At 37.0% G+C, this 18,241-nt stretch overlaps 1 protein-coding gene across 6 annotated transcripts in view; it reads left to right on the top strand.

Annotated features, from left to right (window-relative positions):
* The window catches only part of nexn.S (nexilin F-actin binding protein S homeolog), a 45,143-nt gene that overhangs the window by 13,427 nt on the left and 13,475 nt on the right, over positions 1 to 18,241 (top strand). For 3 of the 6 annotated variants that reach the window (XM_018259295.2, XM_041591118.1, XM_018259296.2), the window contains exons 2-6: positions 2,362 to 2,445; positions 10,897 to 11,088; positions 12,788 to 12,869; positions 13,573 to 13,721; positions 16,288 to 16,329. In XM_018259295.2, the coding sequence (XP_018114784.1) occupies positions 2,419 to 2,445; positions 10,897 to 11,088; positions 12,788 to 12,869; positions 13,573 to 13,721; positions 16,288 to 16,329 (492 nt within the window). In that variant the 5' untranslated portion in view covers positions 2,362 to 2,418. 6 annotated transcript variants of the gene reach the window in all.

Genomic DNA, 18,241 nt, shown 5'->3' with positions numbered 1-18,241 from the left:
TAGCATATTAGATCATTTAGTTTAATTTTTAGTTTGGGTATTTGTCGGTATATAATTTGTTTATACTACAGATAAGGTGAGGTTGGGTTAGGAGTCATGTGTTAAGAAAGAAGGGAGCAGCCACTGGAAGAGTCAATCTTCAAAAATGTAAAAGGGTAATCTCCCTGCCACTGCGGTTATGTTTAGCATTGGGTTTGTTTGCTTTGCCTTAATTATCATTCCAACTTTACTATCTCTTAAGGATAATATTACCCTAGATGCTTCCCAGCTATAATAAAATGTTTAGGGAAGTCACCCATATTGCTACAGTGATACCCAAATGTGCATGAACCAGTGACAGGAACAACACATATGTGGACATATGTGAAAATGTAAATGTCCATTGATGAATATTTTAGGAACCTTTCCCATGTTATATGAGCCATTCTTGCAATTCAACATTCTTGCAATCACATTGCACAGTCACAGAGAAAGTCGCTTACAGAAAACCAATAGCCAGCCTGCTAGTCACTAGTAATATTCAGGAGGAAGTCCCATACAGTCAGCCCAATGACCACATTCAAAGAGCACACCACCTTGTTGAACACCCTGTCAACACAAAGAGGATAGAGCAGTACAGATTGATATGGCAAATCAGGATTAGTAGGCAAATGGCTGGATGAAGGAAAGGCTGAAACAAATGTAAAAGAAAGGAAGAAAGCATCAAGACCACCACAATACAAAGGTTTATCCATCTAGTAACCATCTAGTATGTCACTCTCTTATTACAGAACTGCAATATTTATTTGACTTGTGAAATCCACAAAAATGTATTATAACAGTGCTGTCCAACTGGCGGCGTTATATGGTTGCATTTAACAGTTATGATTCCATTATCTGTAGATTTTAATATGAAATAGAGGCTTGTGCAAGCTTTTAAAGGTATCAGTACTGAGATTAATTGGCTCCTGCATTGTTTACACCTCAAATTCATACTGTAAAATACTGTATTGTTCACACCTTTAATATCTATCATTGTTCACATTTATATATTGTTCACACCCCAATTCCTGTACTATTCACACCTCAGACCCAGACTGAAAGTGCCACATGTGTGCCATACTGTGCCTTCCCTATGCTCCCTGTATGTGACATACTCTGCCTGTCCTATGCTCCCTGTGTGTGCCATACTCTATCTGCCCTACACTACCTGTGGGATGTGAGCCTAGTAGGATTTGCTCTGGGGGTTTGTTAACATTTGGAAATTGTTGTTAGTGGCCCTTAAGGTGTTTAATCATGTGCTGGGGGGGTTGCTGTGCTATCAACAGGGGATGAGGAGGCATATGAATTTAAGGGTATATTTTAATATGATTTTTTACATATGAGTGATATCCCTGAAATGAGCACCCACCATTTGGTTTTTTGGTGTACTACCACCATTATTGTAGACATGATCTTAAAAGTTATTGTGGTAACATGGGTGTGGTTTAGAAACAGGGAGTGGTCAACACTGGCTTCCATTATCCACCACGTAGGTGAGAAATATTCCAGCCCTTAGAACATCACCTTGTAGTTGCAGAACAGTCCAATTTTCACACTTGCCTTCATAAGGCTAATACTGTATACTGTAGGTTATTTCCATATTACACAGATATTAGCACTAGAATTTTGGAATCTAGTGTACCTGCTTGGTATACTTGAGGTCACTAGCTCTAGCATACCATAAATATTCTGAGAGAAGTAAAATGGCATAAGTCTTTAATAGGGATGAGCAAAATATTTTGCCTCGTTTCGCCAAGAAAAAACGTTGATAGATTTTAACGGATATTTTAAAAGATGTTGATTGATTTTAAAAATGTTGTGGGGTTTGTCATGTGAAAAAATGCCCATTGACAAATACATTTGGCTACTTTTTTGAGAAATGGGTTAGATTTGTCTTTCATCCATCCTTGTAAAACATTTCCAATGATCACATTGCAATCTATTATTTGATGATGGGCCACAAGTAGAGTTTTCAGAGAGGGGGTATCGTACTTTCAGCACATCTACATGCATAGATCCCAGTATATAAATACAAATGTAATGTTAATCTGGTGGGTTTAAATCATTTCAAATGATTGGAGAAATGACTTCTTTGTACTGCTGTAGACTAGAGGTCTGTTGGTATAATCAAGTCAGAAAAATATGGTTAGATTTTATTGGTTGATAATTTAATTTTAGGAATATAGGAATGCAGTTCATGAGGTGCATTGATTAATTGAATGGGTAATGTTCTGAACATTATTGAACAATAGAAAAGAGCCCACCTTCAGGTGAAGCATACATGAAAATGTCATACTTCACTAGATTGACCCTTAAATGTTTAATTATCTTTGTTTTTAGGTCAAGTACTAAAGAAATAAATATTTACAGCACAAAGAAAGGGAAGGGATAATAATCATGAATGACGTGGCTCAAAAGACAGAGGTAGGTCTCTTGTAACAATGTTAACATGAACTACATTGCATTTATATTGTGACACATTATATTATAGGCTTGGTGTGATTTGTCACCACAGCTGCCCAATGACATGAAGTTGGTTTTACTGGATATTACTAGAAGATTTGGCTTTTTTATTTATAATTAATACTGTGTAGCACATTCTTGCTCAGAGTGAGCTCTTTAATTACAAACATTCCATGAAGTTGCACTAATTGATGAGTTAACATGAAAACATGTATGTTTAATTAGAATGTGGGGACAAAGGGCTATTCATTTTATTTCTATGAGCTGTCTAATAGCCAAATCAGCTCCAAAAGTCTTTGAATTGATTGTATGTGCAGTATAAAAATGCACAGTGCTCAGCATGTTGGTCAACAAATGCATAATAGCTATGTCCAGCTCATGGTAACTAAAGGCAAATCGCACACACATCATAATCTTGTGCATTTGCTCCTAAATACTCCAAAGTACTTTACATTTCCCTCAAGAGTGGAAACTGCCTGTGCTCATATTCAATCAATCAGTGAGGGAAATGGTAGGTGCTGTAGTATGAAAAATACACTTGCCATGCCATTGCAGTGTATACTTGATTTTTCAAAAGAAATTAGCCTTGGCTGGAGCCTGCAGGTTGTATATCCTGGTATAAAGAGTGTGCACAGGTAATATGTATTCTGGTCGATACAGGCAACAGTTCCTTTAGGGCTGTGTGGGATGGCAGCTGGCAAGACCAGAAGAGAATTAATTACATTTATATCCCACACATAGAAAAACAACAGAATAGAACAGTAGGTTGCTTTGGGTGTCTCACACACTATCTAGTGTGCCAAATACAAAGAATGAATTTGTGGTATAATCTGCAAAGTATATTTTTAATAGATCCATTTATCCATGTTTTTCAATGGGGCAGCTCCATTGTCGGTGCCCCAGTAACTATTTAACACTCCAGACATTTACAATAGACTAGTACTCTGTCAGTTAAATTTCTTGGTTGTGCTACTGGGATAGTGAGGGGTGCTGTGAGAGCTTACAATGCCTCTAATTCCTTCTTTGGTAATTAATTGGAACATGCCTGCTAAACAATGTTTATATATGGTAAACAAGCATGATTTCATTTGTACATAATTGTTAACACCATTGATCTTATTACTCTTAATTACTCCTAAGTGTTAATTATAAGCAGCAATTCAGGTTAATTGCAGGAAAATGCCTGCTTTTGCAATTTCCCTCAATTAAGCCGAATTGCCACAACTAATGTAATTTACTTGCAAAAATTACACTGTAAGCAAAGGGCAAGGCATTTTCAAGGAGATATCTCACTCACTGTAGTGGATTTTTTACATGGGCTCCCCTTGTGTCATTGCCCTTAGGCAGTGGTTGCAAAATGACGGGGCAGGCCTCATGGGATGTCTAACAGTGGAAAGTGGACTAGGCATGAAGGTCAGTTAGGGTGCAATTTGGAAAGAATGCCTATTTGCTGTGCTTCATACAATTGAGACCTGTGAATAACACATATTTGCTGGCTAATTTAAAAATGTAGCTTAAACACCATCTGAGCTGCCAAGAAATATATATACATTATTCCTCAGAATGAGAGGAAAACCATGATATACAGTAGAACCCCCATTTCACATCCCCTGATTTTAAGTTTTCCCTCATTTTACATTGTTGTTTTGTGGTCCCACCTATATATTATGCATAATAAATGTAAAAATGGGGGTTCTACTGTACTTGTATTGGTTGTTTTGTATGGAAATCTGTATGTTCAGTGTATACACCCATTTATTGAACAGCTCAGAGGAATGTGCTAGTATTTGATAAATATATGTTAATAATAATAATATTTTAACTTTCCCCTTCCTTTGATGATTGTGAAGTGTTAGATCCTGGAACTTAAAGTTCCTCTGCTTTCCATAGAAGGTGGTGCACAGATACTCTGGAAAGCAGAGGCATTTTAATTCACAGAATTCTTCTCTTCACAATGGAATAAAGGTGTGTGGGGGGGGGGGTTGCATTAAACGGTGAGCCTAAGGGAGAGGGAAATTGGTTTCCCTCATTGATCTTGTAGAAAGGAATTATATTAAAACAACAGGGTTAAAGAACAGGGTTAAAGAACAGGGGCAATCCTGTAGAGGATTTTAAAGTAATTAACATATCATATACTGTTAGCATGCACTGGTAAAAGCTGTGTGTTTGCTTCAGAAACTCTACTATACTTTATATAAACGAACTGCTGTGTAGCCATGGGGGCAGCCATTCAAGGCTCAGGTTACATAGAAGATAACAGATGCACTCTGTAGAATTTTTATTCTATTACACAGCTTGTCCGTTATCTGCTAAATAACCTGTGCCTTTTCTCCTTTTTTCAGCTTAAATAGCGGCTCCCATGGCTACACAGCAGTTTGTTTATATAAACTATAGTAGTCTTTATGAAGCAAACACACGGGTTGTACCAGTGCAGGGCAACACTACATTATATTTTCATTACTTTGATACACTTTCAGTTTTTACTGTTACTGTTGGTGGAGCATCACTAGTGAAATCAGCACAATAGAATTCTCTGCACGAGCGGAGCTGAATTTCAGTATTAAGACCTATAAATTCGGCTCTTAAAATTACAAGAGGTGGCTTTTTGCCGCCCCTTGTAACTGACCACTTGCTGACGCCTGTTGCAAGGATCTCACTTTGCCTCATGCCAGCAATGGCCCTGTTAGTGAAATATTGATTTCTGTAATAAATAGTAATGGACATCTCAACTAGTGTCTTAGTCTAGACAGATCACCGATGTAGCTCAGTGATCATGAAGAGAGGAAGACTCCCACTAGTGTTTTGAAGTATTTCATTGTAATTAGCAGAGACCCACTGACAGATGCAGTAGAAATTCTGCTTGAAGCTATTCGAAAGAAACAGCCGGGCAGACAAGAAAGCTGCTAATTCACTCATTCAATACATTTTGCTGGTGGTAGAATAAAGGCAATTTGATCAAATAATACTGTTTACTGTGCCAAAGTAATTTCTCTTTCTTGGCAGAACAACCATGGGAGTGTTCAGCTCCCCTCCCCAACCAGCCATTATCCTAAGGACAGGTGAAAAGTATAAGATTAATGAACAAAGTATAAGGAACCCCCAAACAGATACATTTTGTCAAATAATTAGTTGCCCATACCTTGTGTAGAAAGGGAGGAGTGCGATAACTCATTTCCCCGGCTCCTCTCAATGGGACTTATAGAGCAATTTGAAGAAAATGTTTGGGAAATACCAAGAGTAAGATATATATATATATATATATATATATATATATATATATATATAAACCAATCTCAAAGAACCGCACAACACAGGGCTTATTTGATGCAAAAAAGTGGTAAGTTTATTCGACGTTTCGGTTCAAATACAAGAACCTTCCTCAGGTGGGGTACACCTGGGGTACAGGTTCTTGTATTTGAACCGAAACGTCGAATAAACTTTTTACCACTTTTTTGCATCAAATAAGCCCTGTGTTGTGCGGTTCTTTGAGATTGGTTTGTATGCAGGAAACTTAACCAGCACCCAGGCAGCTGTCCATTATGAATGGTGTGCTCCAGTCCAGGATTTATATATATATATATATATATATATATATATATATATATATATATATATATATATATATATATATATATATATATATATATATATATATATATATATATATATTAAGCACTGGACATTCCCAACAAAAAGGCAACAGAAAAATGTTCAGGTTACAGTTCAACTTCACTGTAGAACATGCAGGGTACAGATCAGCAAATACACTGCAAAACATTCAGGGTTTTCCCCCTCTGGTCGCTCACCATCAAGGGAAACTCTCACCCTCTTGCACCTTGAAGTATTTGGGCTTCACACTCAGCCCTGCTGGCTCACCCTCCTGGGACTCAGACTCACTAGCCTCTGCCAGTCCTTTCCTCTTTCTTTCCCCACAAGCTCTGGAACTCTCTTGCTGACAGCAAAGCTCCTTCTGCCCAGCGCTGTCTCTCACAGCCACTCACTTCCCTGGAGAGCTTTGAGCTATCCTCACACAGCCCTTTTACATTGTCAGGTAGATCCTCTCTCAGCTGCCACTTAATTACCTGGCTGAGAGGGAATATTAACCCTACCTAAGCAGAGTATCTCTCTGCAACACCTATCTTGCAGTTTAAATGTACTCTTTTCCATGTACTTTCCTGCAAGTCAGTGGTGTTTTCCAAACACCCTGTCACAATATATATATATATATATATATATATATATATATATATATATATATATATATATATATATATATATATATATCACTCCTGGACTGTTAACTGAAACATCATGTAAAAATCATGCTTAAAGTTATCCCCATGAAAAGTCTCTCTTATTCCTGTTTTAAAAATGTTCCCATAATTTGTTTCTGACCTTTGAGCATATAAGTGATTCTCAATTCCTGCAACCACTGAAAGGCTTGAAAATGAATTCCTTATGGCATGATTCCGACAGGCTTTTGGGACATGGTGCATTAGAAATGTAAGCTACTGTGTGTACTGCTGGGCACGAGGGTCTTCATCATGAAGTCAAGTTACTGATTTGGAGTGTAATACAATGTGTTTTTCCTTATATATAAACTCAGGGCTCTTACACACAGGCAGTTTTTCCTGCGATCCCGTTTTGCGCTTTCTCCCGTTCAGCCGCAGGAGTAGACACACTCAATTATTGTGAAGGGGCTGTACTCACACAGACGCATGTATGCGCTGAACGCAGGTGAAATGCACCAACTGCAGGTGAAATGCACCATGCTGCGTCCCACCTGCGTTTGGCCTTACATGCGACTGTGTGAGTACAGCCCCCTTCACAATAATTGAGTGCGTCTACTACTGCGCTCCCCTGCAGCTAAACAGAAGAAAGTGCAACGCAGGGGAGTGCAGGAAAAAACGCCCGTGTGTAAGAGCCCTAAGGGTTTGGAGACCTCTTAGTTTTATTTCTGGTTTTTTTTTCAGCTGAATTTTTAATTTGTTTGTGCATTTTTCCCCAAAATGGTTTCCTTTGTTTGTTCCTTCTTTATACTTCTTAAAATAATCTTTATATGAAATCTTGGTGAAGAATGATTATATAAAAGCCTTTGTTTAATGTGGGCAACACATTTCAATGTTTAAAAAAAATTTACGTTTATCACCAGAAGTATTACGTATATGGTTTAAAAAGTTGGATGTTTCTGATTAATGGGCTTCTGGGTAATACATCCAATAAATACTCTGTCCTACTACTGCTACGACAAAATAAAATCAGGAAGGGTTACTGTTTATTTTACTTTGCCTGTGCTGATTATGTATGTATGTTATATTCACAAAACAGCACATTATTATTATTATTATTATTATTATTAACACGTATTTATATAGCGCCAACATATTGCGTAGCACTGTACATAGCAGTTATATATGAAAGTGAAGTTAATATGCAGTGAAGCACTATTTCTCTACAGCTTTTGTCTGATTCTTGCTTTGTGGAGTGCTACCTGCAGCATATGAGCTCAGTACATAAATAAATCAAATAGCTTGAAATGAAACAAGACTCAGTTGGTTAAGTTCTTGCTTTGATAATACTTCATTTCAGTAACCCTGTTTATTGTAAGGCTGATTACCCTTTTAAATACTCATCTGCTTAGTGGTTACTGATATTGCAACACTGACTTAAACATTACTTGGAAATCTGTCTTACGTCCACCTGGTGATGTAAAACAACCTCTTACTTGTAGCTTTTTTTGTCACTATGACAACTTTTTCAAGCAAGTGAACAAACATTACCCAGTATGAGAATATTTTGCGTATTTGCAACAAAAAAATCCTGACATATTCCCCAACAGACCTGAGATATAAATAAATAAATTCAGTGCACACCTAAACTGTTTAGATATGTGCTCTTGTTCCCTCTCCATCCCATGTCTAACTATTACAATAATAGTTGTAAGACCAGATTCTGTGCCAAAATCATGACACATGGGCCGAAACCTGGTTAAACTGTTTATCTTCCAAGTAGATGAACACACTGTATTTACTTTGGATATATGATTTTCTGCTCAAACGTAACAGAACAATGGCAGAGTAAAAGTGCTAGTTCCCATTAGCGGTACCTTTTAGCATTGCCTAGTTTAGTTTTATTCAAAGACAGTTTGCAATTAGTCTTCCTTTATTCATTGTTTTTTTATCACTGGCCCTTCAGGCTTGTTGAAAGCGCCACTTTGCAGCAGATAATGCTTTAGTGCCATTATACCCATGCATTAATTATTATACCTAATCACAGAAAAAATCTTGATTTTTTCCCCCTTGCTCTTTCACAATTTATATGAAATGTAAGCCCTTGTATTAATGATAAAATGCTTAGAGCACTCTTCTCTTTATAAAGTTAAAGAGCAGGGAAGAGTCATCTGATACATCTTTGTCAGTTCTAAACACAACACATTCCTTTTCTCACTAACTAAATTTTCTAGCCAGTGTGGGTTAGACTAAGTAACGACTTGATTCCCTGGTTTTCATTTCCTTTTCTCCCCATTTCTGTGTTTTGAACTCCCTCTCTTCTTCGTCCTTCTCTTGTGTAGAGCAAAATGAAGGTTTCAGGTACAGCAATAAAAGTAGTTGTTTGAACAAAAGTTGGGCCCACCAAAACTTTATCTTGTGGGCACTGATGTAACTATAGAGGAAGTAGACCTTGTGGTGGGGCCTGGTCCCTGTCTGTAGTTGTAAAGAAACTCCCCTGCCTTGCTGCACTTCTACCTGCTGTGGGGAGTGGGAATGTGGGTCAGGAGCTGGGTAGGAGTCAAAGTGCACTGGGCCCTTCTGAAGTTTTTTTTTTGCAAGGGGGGCAGCACCAACTATTACGCCAGTGCTTGTGGGCCAAAATCAAATGAGTAACCCTGGATATTAACAATAATACGATATGTCCAGTTCCAGATCTTACTACTGTAACAGTCTTTAGCATAAGACGATGGCAAACTGAATGGCATAAGTGCCATCTGGTGTTGGATTTATTTTATGCCATGTGAAAAGACATGCTGAACATCTCAGTTATTTTTCCACATATGTAGAAGTTTCCTTTTCTCCCATTTCCCTACTGGTAGTTATGTGTTATCATACCTCTCAACTGCGGAGCAGTCCCGATTTTTTACAACTTAATTAAAGTAAGAGGTTTTTTGGCAGAGAGTCCAGAACACTGTGCAGCTTTACTTTGAAACAATTGTAACAATTTAAGATAAGCAGGTCTCTTGGGGAAACTGTGACACAGCTTAAAGGGGTTGTTCACCTTCAAACAATTTGTTCAGTTCAGTTGGTTTCAGATAGTTCACCAGAAATAATAACTTTTTGCAATTACTATTTTGTATTTGTTTCGATTTATTTTCAAATAGTTAAGTGTAATCTTTCACCTTCTAAAGCAGCTCTGGGAGGGGGGGGGGGGGGTTTGCCGACACTAAGGGGCAGATTTATCAAGGGTCAATTTTTTTTTTTTTGGCCGAATAGGTCCATTTTCAATCGAATTCGAATCACACGAATTGAAGTAATAGCGCCAAAAACATTTCGTTCCACCAATTGACATAATTTCGCCTTTTTAAAGTTGTAATTATGAGATTAAAAGTGATCATTATGAGATTTAAAGTCATAATTATGAAATTAAAAATCATAATTTCGACTATTAAAAGTCATAATTATTCTTGATTTTTTTTTGTTGTTGACCCCAGTACTCTCGTATCTGTTTACTTCCTAAGGCCATGGCTCAAATTGATAATAGGGGGCTCATTTAGAATACCTGGGCAGATTAACTGGGAAGTAAACTATTGCAACCAAACAGTAATTTGCTTTTTTTCAGACAGCTACAGCAAACATCTGTTATGTTGCCATGGGTTACTGCCCAGGTGCAAATTTGCCCATTGTTATTGGGATTCTCTCATGCAGAGCAGTATGGATAAATGCTCGGCTCCACTGCCTTTATTAGTCATACTATTCAGAGATTATGTATTATCTTTGTGAATCACGATATAAATAAAACAGAATAACCTTTAGCATTATGGGGGTTTAAGATAATTTGCTCATTTTTAAATTCTGTTAATAATGATGCATAGGTTGAAAATTGGGCATAAAAATAAGTGAATAGCTAGCCTCAATATGAATGTCATTCCCAGTTGCTTTGTTGAGTTAGCATTTTTAATTCCAGGTTAAAGAGAAACAGAATTAGGAGGAGAACAATCCCTTTAACAAAAAGGAAAAAAAAATAAGAGTAAACATTTTTTTGGTTTGAAAGAATTCCAGAGATGAATACCAGAGTGAGATAAAACTTCCAGTGTCCATACAAGAATCTCTTCTGTGCTGCTATTTCTGATTTCCCATCTACTCTTTCCTAATATCTGTCATTCTCTTCTGTCTTTCTGCTGTTTTTCTCTTCCAAAAGATTCTGCTTTCCACATCTAAGCCTATCCAAAAAACCTACGTACCTAAACTTGGCAAGGGGGATGTAAAGAATAAATTTGAAGCCATGAATAAAGCAAGGGAGGAGAGGAGTCAGAGAAGATCCACAGAAGAAAGACAACGAAGAAAGGAGCAATATACCAGGGAGAAGATTTGGAGCAAAAGAAAGCAAGAGGTTTACTTGCTGTTTTCGATTTCCATTCAGAGTGCAAATACATACAATATAAGATATGATGCCTTTAAAAGACATGACCCCGTCCTCATTTATTTTACTTGGAAGAACTGATTATGTTGTATATAGCGTGGTGCTGTTATAGCATTTATAATGGCAATTGGCAATGCAATATGGCTAGAATAAAAATGTTTGTTTTAGCCTCACCTCTATTGCAGGCAGTATGGGTGTTCCCCTGCCGACAGACTGAATTTTAAGTCAGAATTTGACATTTTTAGCAGCTTACACATAATATGCAGCAAAATGATTATAGGTGGTTTTGCAATAACTGAGACTGCAAGAACCATAAGCAGAGGTTTTTATGTTGTACCCTATGGATAGTATGTGCTTATGCATATAGTCAGTTTTTATGTGTGCATTTCAAGAATACATCCCTTGTTCATTAAAGGAGTAGTTCATCTTTAAGTTAGCTTTTAATATTTTCTAGAATGGCTAATTCTAAGCAATTTTTCAATTGGTCTTAATTTTTTTATAGTTTTTGAAAATGTTGCCTTCGGACTCTTTGCAGCTTTAAAATGGGGGGTCACTGACCCCATCTAAATCAAATCTACTGTAGGGCTAGAAAGTTATGGTTGCTAGGGAAATTTGGACCCTAGCAACCAGACTGCTCAAATTGCAAACTGGAGAGCTGAATAAGATGCTAAATATCACAATTTACATCATACTAGAATTTTAACTCATCCCCTTTAAGAAAACTACAAAAATACCAGTTCATTCATGAATTATCTCCCACTACCACAACCTCCCTGTTTTTGGCCTTTCTTTTGATCTAAAATTCCATTGAAACAGTGATGCCCAAGCTCAGTTGGTGAATAAAGTATTACAGCAGCTGCTGTGGATGTGATTTCATATAATTGGCTCCTGTATCCTAGAAAGTGCAGAAATGATTTTGGTTACCCGTTTCATTAAACACTGCTAAAGAAAGAGATTAAAAGATACTATGGAGTCCAGTGCAATAGCACCGATCTATGAGGTAGGCTAACTACAGCTGCCACTTGCAGACCCAAAGTAGAAGCTGGCTCATGTGAAAATGAGGCTTATATATATATATATATATATATATGTATATATATATATATATATGTATATATATATATATATATATACATATATATACTGTATATATATATATATATATATATATACCTCATTATAAGCCTTGCTCAAAGTTAATTTATTAAGCATATCACATACAGATCTCCCTTTCAGCTTGCATTCATTAGCAATGTAATCATTTTATATCATTATATGAAAACAAATGTTTCCTTCTTAAAAGTACAAGTTAAAAAGGGCAGGAATTTTGGCCATATTGTCTAGACAAGCCTAAGACTGCCATCACATGTCTATATGGAAAAAAAAAACACTTTAAAAAAAAAGAAAAAAAGAAAATAAATTCTCTCAGCCAGCCACCAGACATTTTTGACGACATAAATATAGTTTGAGAGATATAATAAGAGGCTGAGGAAATATAATAAGAACTTGAACAGCTGTAACCTTGTGCTTGGCTACCACATGCTGCTATGAACTAGCCTGATCCCCGGGCAAAAAAAGAACGATTTAAAATGGAAAAGTCCCTTAAAATCAATTATAAAGGGCAGTTTGATGGACTGTTCCAATAAATGTATTTCTTTACATTTCCTAGATGAAAGAACTGCTTGCTTCTGATGATGAAGAGGAAAATAAGCCAATACAAATAGAAAAGGGTTATGTCCCAAAACTAACAGGTAATGCTCAGAGAAAATAATATTCTGTTATTAGATTTTGTGTCCATCACTGAAGGAAAAGAAATGGTTCTCCTGTGCCTTGGGCAACATTCAAATGATTTCAACAATTTCACTTGAGTGCAAAAGTTCAATGTCCCTGTCTTTTACCATGAGATCAGGAGCAAAACAGTCTAAAATATGAGAACTTTTTATTTAATTTCACTTAATAACCTGTATACAGACAATTATTTTATTTGATTGACCTTCTTACCTGTATTTCCCATCAATGAGCTTGTTACCAATGTTGGCAGTTTAGCCCCTATGCCACCCAAGTTCCTACTGCTGCTGATCAGAGTCTTAGGGGTATAATTATCAAAGAGTAAAGTTAGAGATCACCACCGTCCACTAGAGTGAAATTCCACCACTTGCAATTGGTTTCTATGACATTTTGAAAGGCATATTTATCAAAGGGTGACCTTTTACTTTCACCCATTGATAAATACTCTTCTAAAAATCCCATAGAAAGGAATGGAGAGTGGCGGAATTTCACTCTAGTGGATTGTGGCGACCTCTAACTTTACTCTTTGATAAATATACCCCTCAGTGTTCATTATTGTGACTGTCCAGACAGTAAAGGCTACCTATTATTCAGTGCCAAGGGGATTATGGGCCTTGTCAAACGTTGCCTAATACTACTTAACTTTTTATTTATTTTTTCCTGTAGGAACAGTAAAAGGAAAATTTGCTGAAATGGAAAAACAGAGACATGAAGAAGAAAGAAAAAGACGGGAGGAGGAAAGGAAAAGGAGACTGGAGCAGGATCAGAAGGAAAGACGTAAGATAGAACGTGAGCTGGCAAAGAAAGCAGAAGAGGTAGGTCTATCCAAATACAGGGCCCTGTCTGTGTATAACATCATTGTTGTGGTCATAACCTGGGGAATCAATTCTTAAAGGGATGGTTCACTTTTAAAGGGGTGGTTCACCTTTCTGTTAACTTTTAGTATACTATAGAATGGCCCATCCTAAGCAACTTTCAGTTGGTTGTCATTACTTATTTTTTATCGGTTTTTAATTATTTGTCTTTTTCTTCTGACTCTTTCCAGTTTTCAAATGGGGGTCACTGACCCCTTCTAATAACAAATGCTTCGTAAGGCTACAAATTTAATGTTATTGCTACTTTTAACTACTTGTCTTTCTATTCAAGCCATTCTATTCTATTATTGAAATCAGTGCCTGGTTGCTAGGATATTTTGCACTCTAGCTACCAGATTGTTGAAAATTACAAACTGGAGAGCTGCTGGATAAAAAACGAAATAGCTCAAAAACTACAAATAATAAAAAATGAAAACCAATTGCAAATTGTCTCAGAATATCACTCTACATCATACTAAAAGTTAACTCCATGGTGAACCACCCCTTTGATGATTTGAAGGTCAATTATTATCAGCTGATTCTCCCAGCATCTTGGCTAGGAAGGAAGTCCTTTACTAAAATTGACCTGTAATAATAAATTAGGGAACTTCTCATCAAAGCATTTCAGCCTTTATTCAAATTTTTTATCCATAGTTGCGGTATTTTGGTGGAAAACAGGTGCAAAGAAAATTTTGCATAGGCAATGAAGACAGGGGCACCGAAATGAAATTGTTTTGCTACTAAACATTAACATGAAAGTCTGACTAAGCTAGTCCCAGGTTGACTTGTCAAGCTTTTGTGAATTATGTTTAATGCTTTACAAGCATTAAACATAATTTCCCCAGGATATTACCTTAACCCCTTAGACTCATTTATTTATTGAAGAGAGACTGACTGTATGTGAAAGAAATCTCTATGCAAATAAGTATTACCATGTACCAATAAGTATTTTATTTATGGGATTCTGTTACCTGGAAAACATTTAATCAGGTTGCTTCATAAACTTATGTCTGGCATCCCTATAACCCAATTTGCAGCCCACAGACCCATCTAATTACTGGACATCCCAGTCATGAAATATAGAGAAAAGACATAAATGGAGATAAACAGTACCATGGCTAGACATTGGAGTCTGTACATAACAGTACAGCAAGGCAGATTGTACGCGTCCTATTTCCTGTGTAGGCAAGCTATTTTCAGTTCTTATAACTATAACTATATATATTCATTTCCTTAAATTATGTGTACATTTTCTGTTTTATAACCATGAGTTATGCTTTAAAATCCAGACCCTTTAGTAAGAGTCTATAGCAGAACTCTTTGCCACTTTTTAATCTGTGCCATCTAGTGCTTTCCAGAAATCTGGTCAGAATGGTTGCAGATATTAGATACCATTTCACAATACCACATTATTAAAGGGGATCTCTGGCTTCCAAAATTTGATAAAGAGGCCCACATAACACAGAAACGCCTAATATACCCATCACATTTTTCCGTCTCTTAAAAATGTATGAATAAATGCCATATTCTATGCTAAAACCCAGCTGGTTAACAGTTTTGCTCTTTCTGCATCATTTGAAATTCTGGCAGGGAAGGAGGGACTAAAACACTGATTTTACAAATTGTAACTTCTCCACAGCTTACAGACAGCATGCAGGAACTACATAACCCACAATGCATCGCACTGCAATGTTACGTTATTTATTGAAATCACATGTACGGAAAGCATTTTAGGACATCCTCAGGGGAAATCGCCCTCTTGCATGCAATCTCATAAGGTAGAGGAATGCAGCATTGTCTGCTTTTTCTCTCACCCCTCCTGAAAGGTTGCAGTCGCTCCTCTGGGTCCTCCCTACTCAGCCTTCAGCTCTTCCTCCTCAGCCCTCCCTCCTCAGGCATCAGTCTCGCCCTCCTCAGTCTTCAGTACAAATGCTCTCCATCCTCAGCCCTCCCTCCTCAGCCATCAGCCTGACTTAGGAGCTGAGGTCTGAGAGCTGAGGAGGGAGGGCAGAGGATGGAGAGAGTTTGTACTGAGGGGGGAGATTGCAACAGGATATGTGGGCAGCACGGATGTGTGACTGCAGCCTCTTCAGATCAGTGAAATAAGAGGCGAGTCTGTATACTTCTTTGTTAGGAGAGCGCACGCAGGAGTGTGTGTTCTCCTGATGATGTCCTAAAATGCGTTCCGTACACATGTGCAGGGAATTGTGGGGTTTGGAGGATGCAGGATGAGGACAGCTGGCTGTTGATACAAAGTGACAGTAGTCAGCCAGTTCAGCAAAGCAGTCAGAGACATCAACAGGAGAGCAGGGGGCTAGGCTTAGGGAACTGTCAGAAACAATTACAAATCATGAAAAGTATGCATATTTTTTAAATGATCTAGCTAGTATAGTATATTTAATTTAGTATATTGCAAAGTTGCTTGAAATTATGTTTAATTTTCAAAAAGCTCAAGTTAAGTTTTCGTGGCGTTCCCCTTAATAGCAAACACAACCAAATGTAATGTTATGAAATTCTCATTCAATAGATTGATGACATAAACTTTACTGGAAGTGACTCGGACATGGAGGTAAACTGAACCATTTAAAAGAAATACACTTTCCTTCCTTTCTTTCCTCTTCGTCTTCAAAGGGAAATTGTCACTGCTAATATTAGTCTTGAATAAAAAAAGCATCACTAGCAAAGGTTTTCAATCTACATAAATCATTTTTTTATGTTTCTTTAAATACATTCAAAGTTGTTATACTGTAAATAAAGAGAATACAATACACTACAGAATAAGAACGAAAACGTGGCCTTTTACCGGTAACGGGTAAATATCCACCTCATAGATGTAAAGGAGAAAATGAAATACAAGAGATGATTTCTATTCTAGGGAGAAACCAAACAAATATGTACAGTGTGGGTTCATATCTTTTATTTCTTACAAGTTCCTGAAATCTGTTGTATTAGCAGGTGATATTTCATATGAAGCAGTTTCCATCTTATATTATCTGTGGTACTAGAAGCTGCCCTATTACTTGCTCTGGTTAAAACACTGAACAACTATAGAAGCAATTGTATAAAACTACTCGAAGTGCTGTTCTGTTTGTTACGTTAAAAGGAAAATATACCCCCATTTTGACATGAGCTCATTCAGTTGGAACGCTAAACTTCCTTAAATAACTGTAAAGGTAAATAAAATGATCTTTGTACAGACATACCTGATTTTTACAGATTGAAAAGAAGCCATGTTACTCTGAAGAATCTTTTCCCAACATCTCTTAGGGTCAGAGTGTAATGCAAGCCCTCCCTCACTTAACATGGTGATAGACTGTGGGCCTTACGCACAAGTTAGGGAGAGGCAGCAAATTCTGTCTACAATACTTTTTTAGGTTCCAATGGGGTCTGCTCTCTTTGTAGTTACACTACTGTCATCATGGATCAATTTTAAAGGCTCGTGCTGAATAGCTGACCCAGTTCCTTTTTTGTGTAATAACGTCTGGTTATACAGTATCACCAAATTGCTTTTTATCTACAGGCAATTTAATGCAAAGTGACCAAGTTAGAAAACCAGGCCTGCTGCTACATTTCATTTTCACTGAGCATGTTTGGGACATTTATAGCACTGTCACTGATATGATATCACATGCAAATGAATGTGGTTCCTAATGCCCCAAAGGCCCCACTTGTTCCAGTATTGCTAAAAATCATTCAACATTTTGTTGAAGGGTCAGTTCATGTAAAAAATATAACCACAATTGAATTTTTCTCCAATTGCTTTTTTTTTTTAGCTGTAATGTTTAAAGATTGAAACAGCTTTCGCCCCTCTAAAGTTCCTCAGTTCCACCTCAGTCTCCACGGGTGCCGACTCTCAAATCTGTTAATATTTCACATAGTCCTATATTTTAGCAGCGGCAGCCTCTGCTGAGCAAGTTCCATAACTTAACTTCTGAAACTACTTATATATCTGAATTGGGCTCGAACTCCCAGTAGGGCACATGATGAGAGAGCTATTAGATTGCACCTCTGGTGGGGGAAACTATTTGCCTATGAAATGTGCACCCTTTAAAAATCAAATCAACTTTGTTAAAAAGCCACAAATTTATTTAAAATGGTGTGTGGATTAACTTTAATGTTATTTGCACTACTATTGTTGTATAACCAAATCAACTGATTTATATAGTGGATAGGTCCACTGCAAGCAGGAAACAGGCAAACAAAAAAGTAACTGCATCTTTTAAATAAAACATATTTTTCAGTGTCCCTCTCATTCACTTAAGTTTTTTTATTGTTTTCATGCAAACACAAACGTTATATTCTGCTGAATATTTTTTTTAGTTTGATGATAGTTTCCCTTTAGACAAGACAATTTTCCGCTATACCTAATTCTCACTATAGTCACTAATAAGTCTTTATAAGAAAAAAAAAATCCACACATATAAAATGGTTATCTTTTTAAATCACCTTTCTTTGCTATATTTCCAACTCTTAGATAGTCT

The sequence above is a fragment of the Xenopus laevis genome, chromosome 4S (genome assembly GCF_017654675.1).
Source record: "Xenopus laevis strain J_2021 chromosome 4S, Xenopus_laevis_v10.1, whole genome shotgun sequence".
In the NCBI taxonomy this organism is placed as follows: Eukaryota; Metazoa; Chordata; class Amphibia; order Anura; family Pipidae; genus Xenopus; species Xenopus laevis.
Note: the sequence above shows the minus strand (reverse complement) of the source record. Positions and strands in the feature narration are given on the sequence as shown.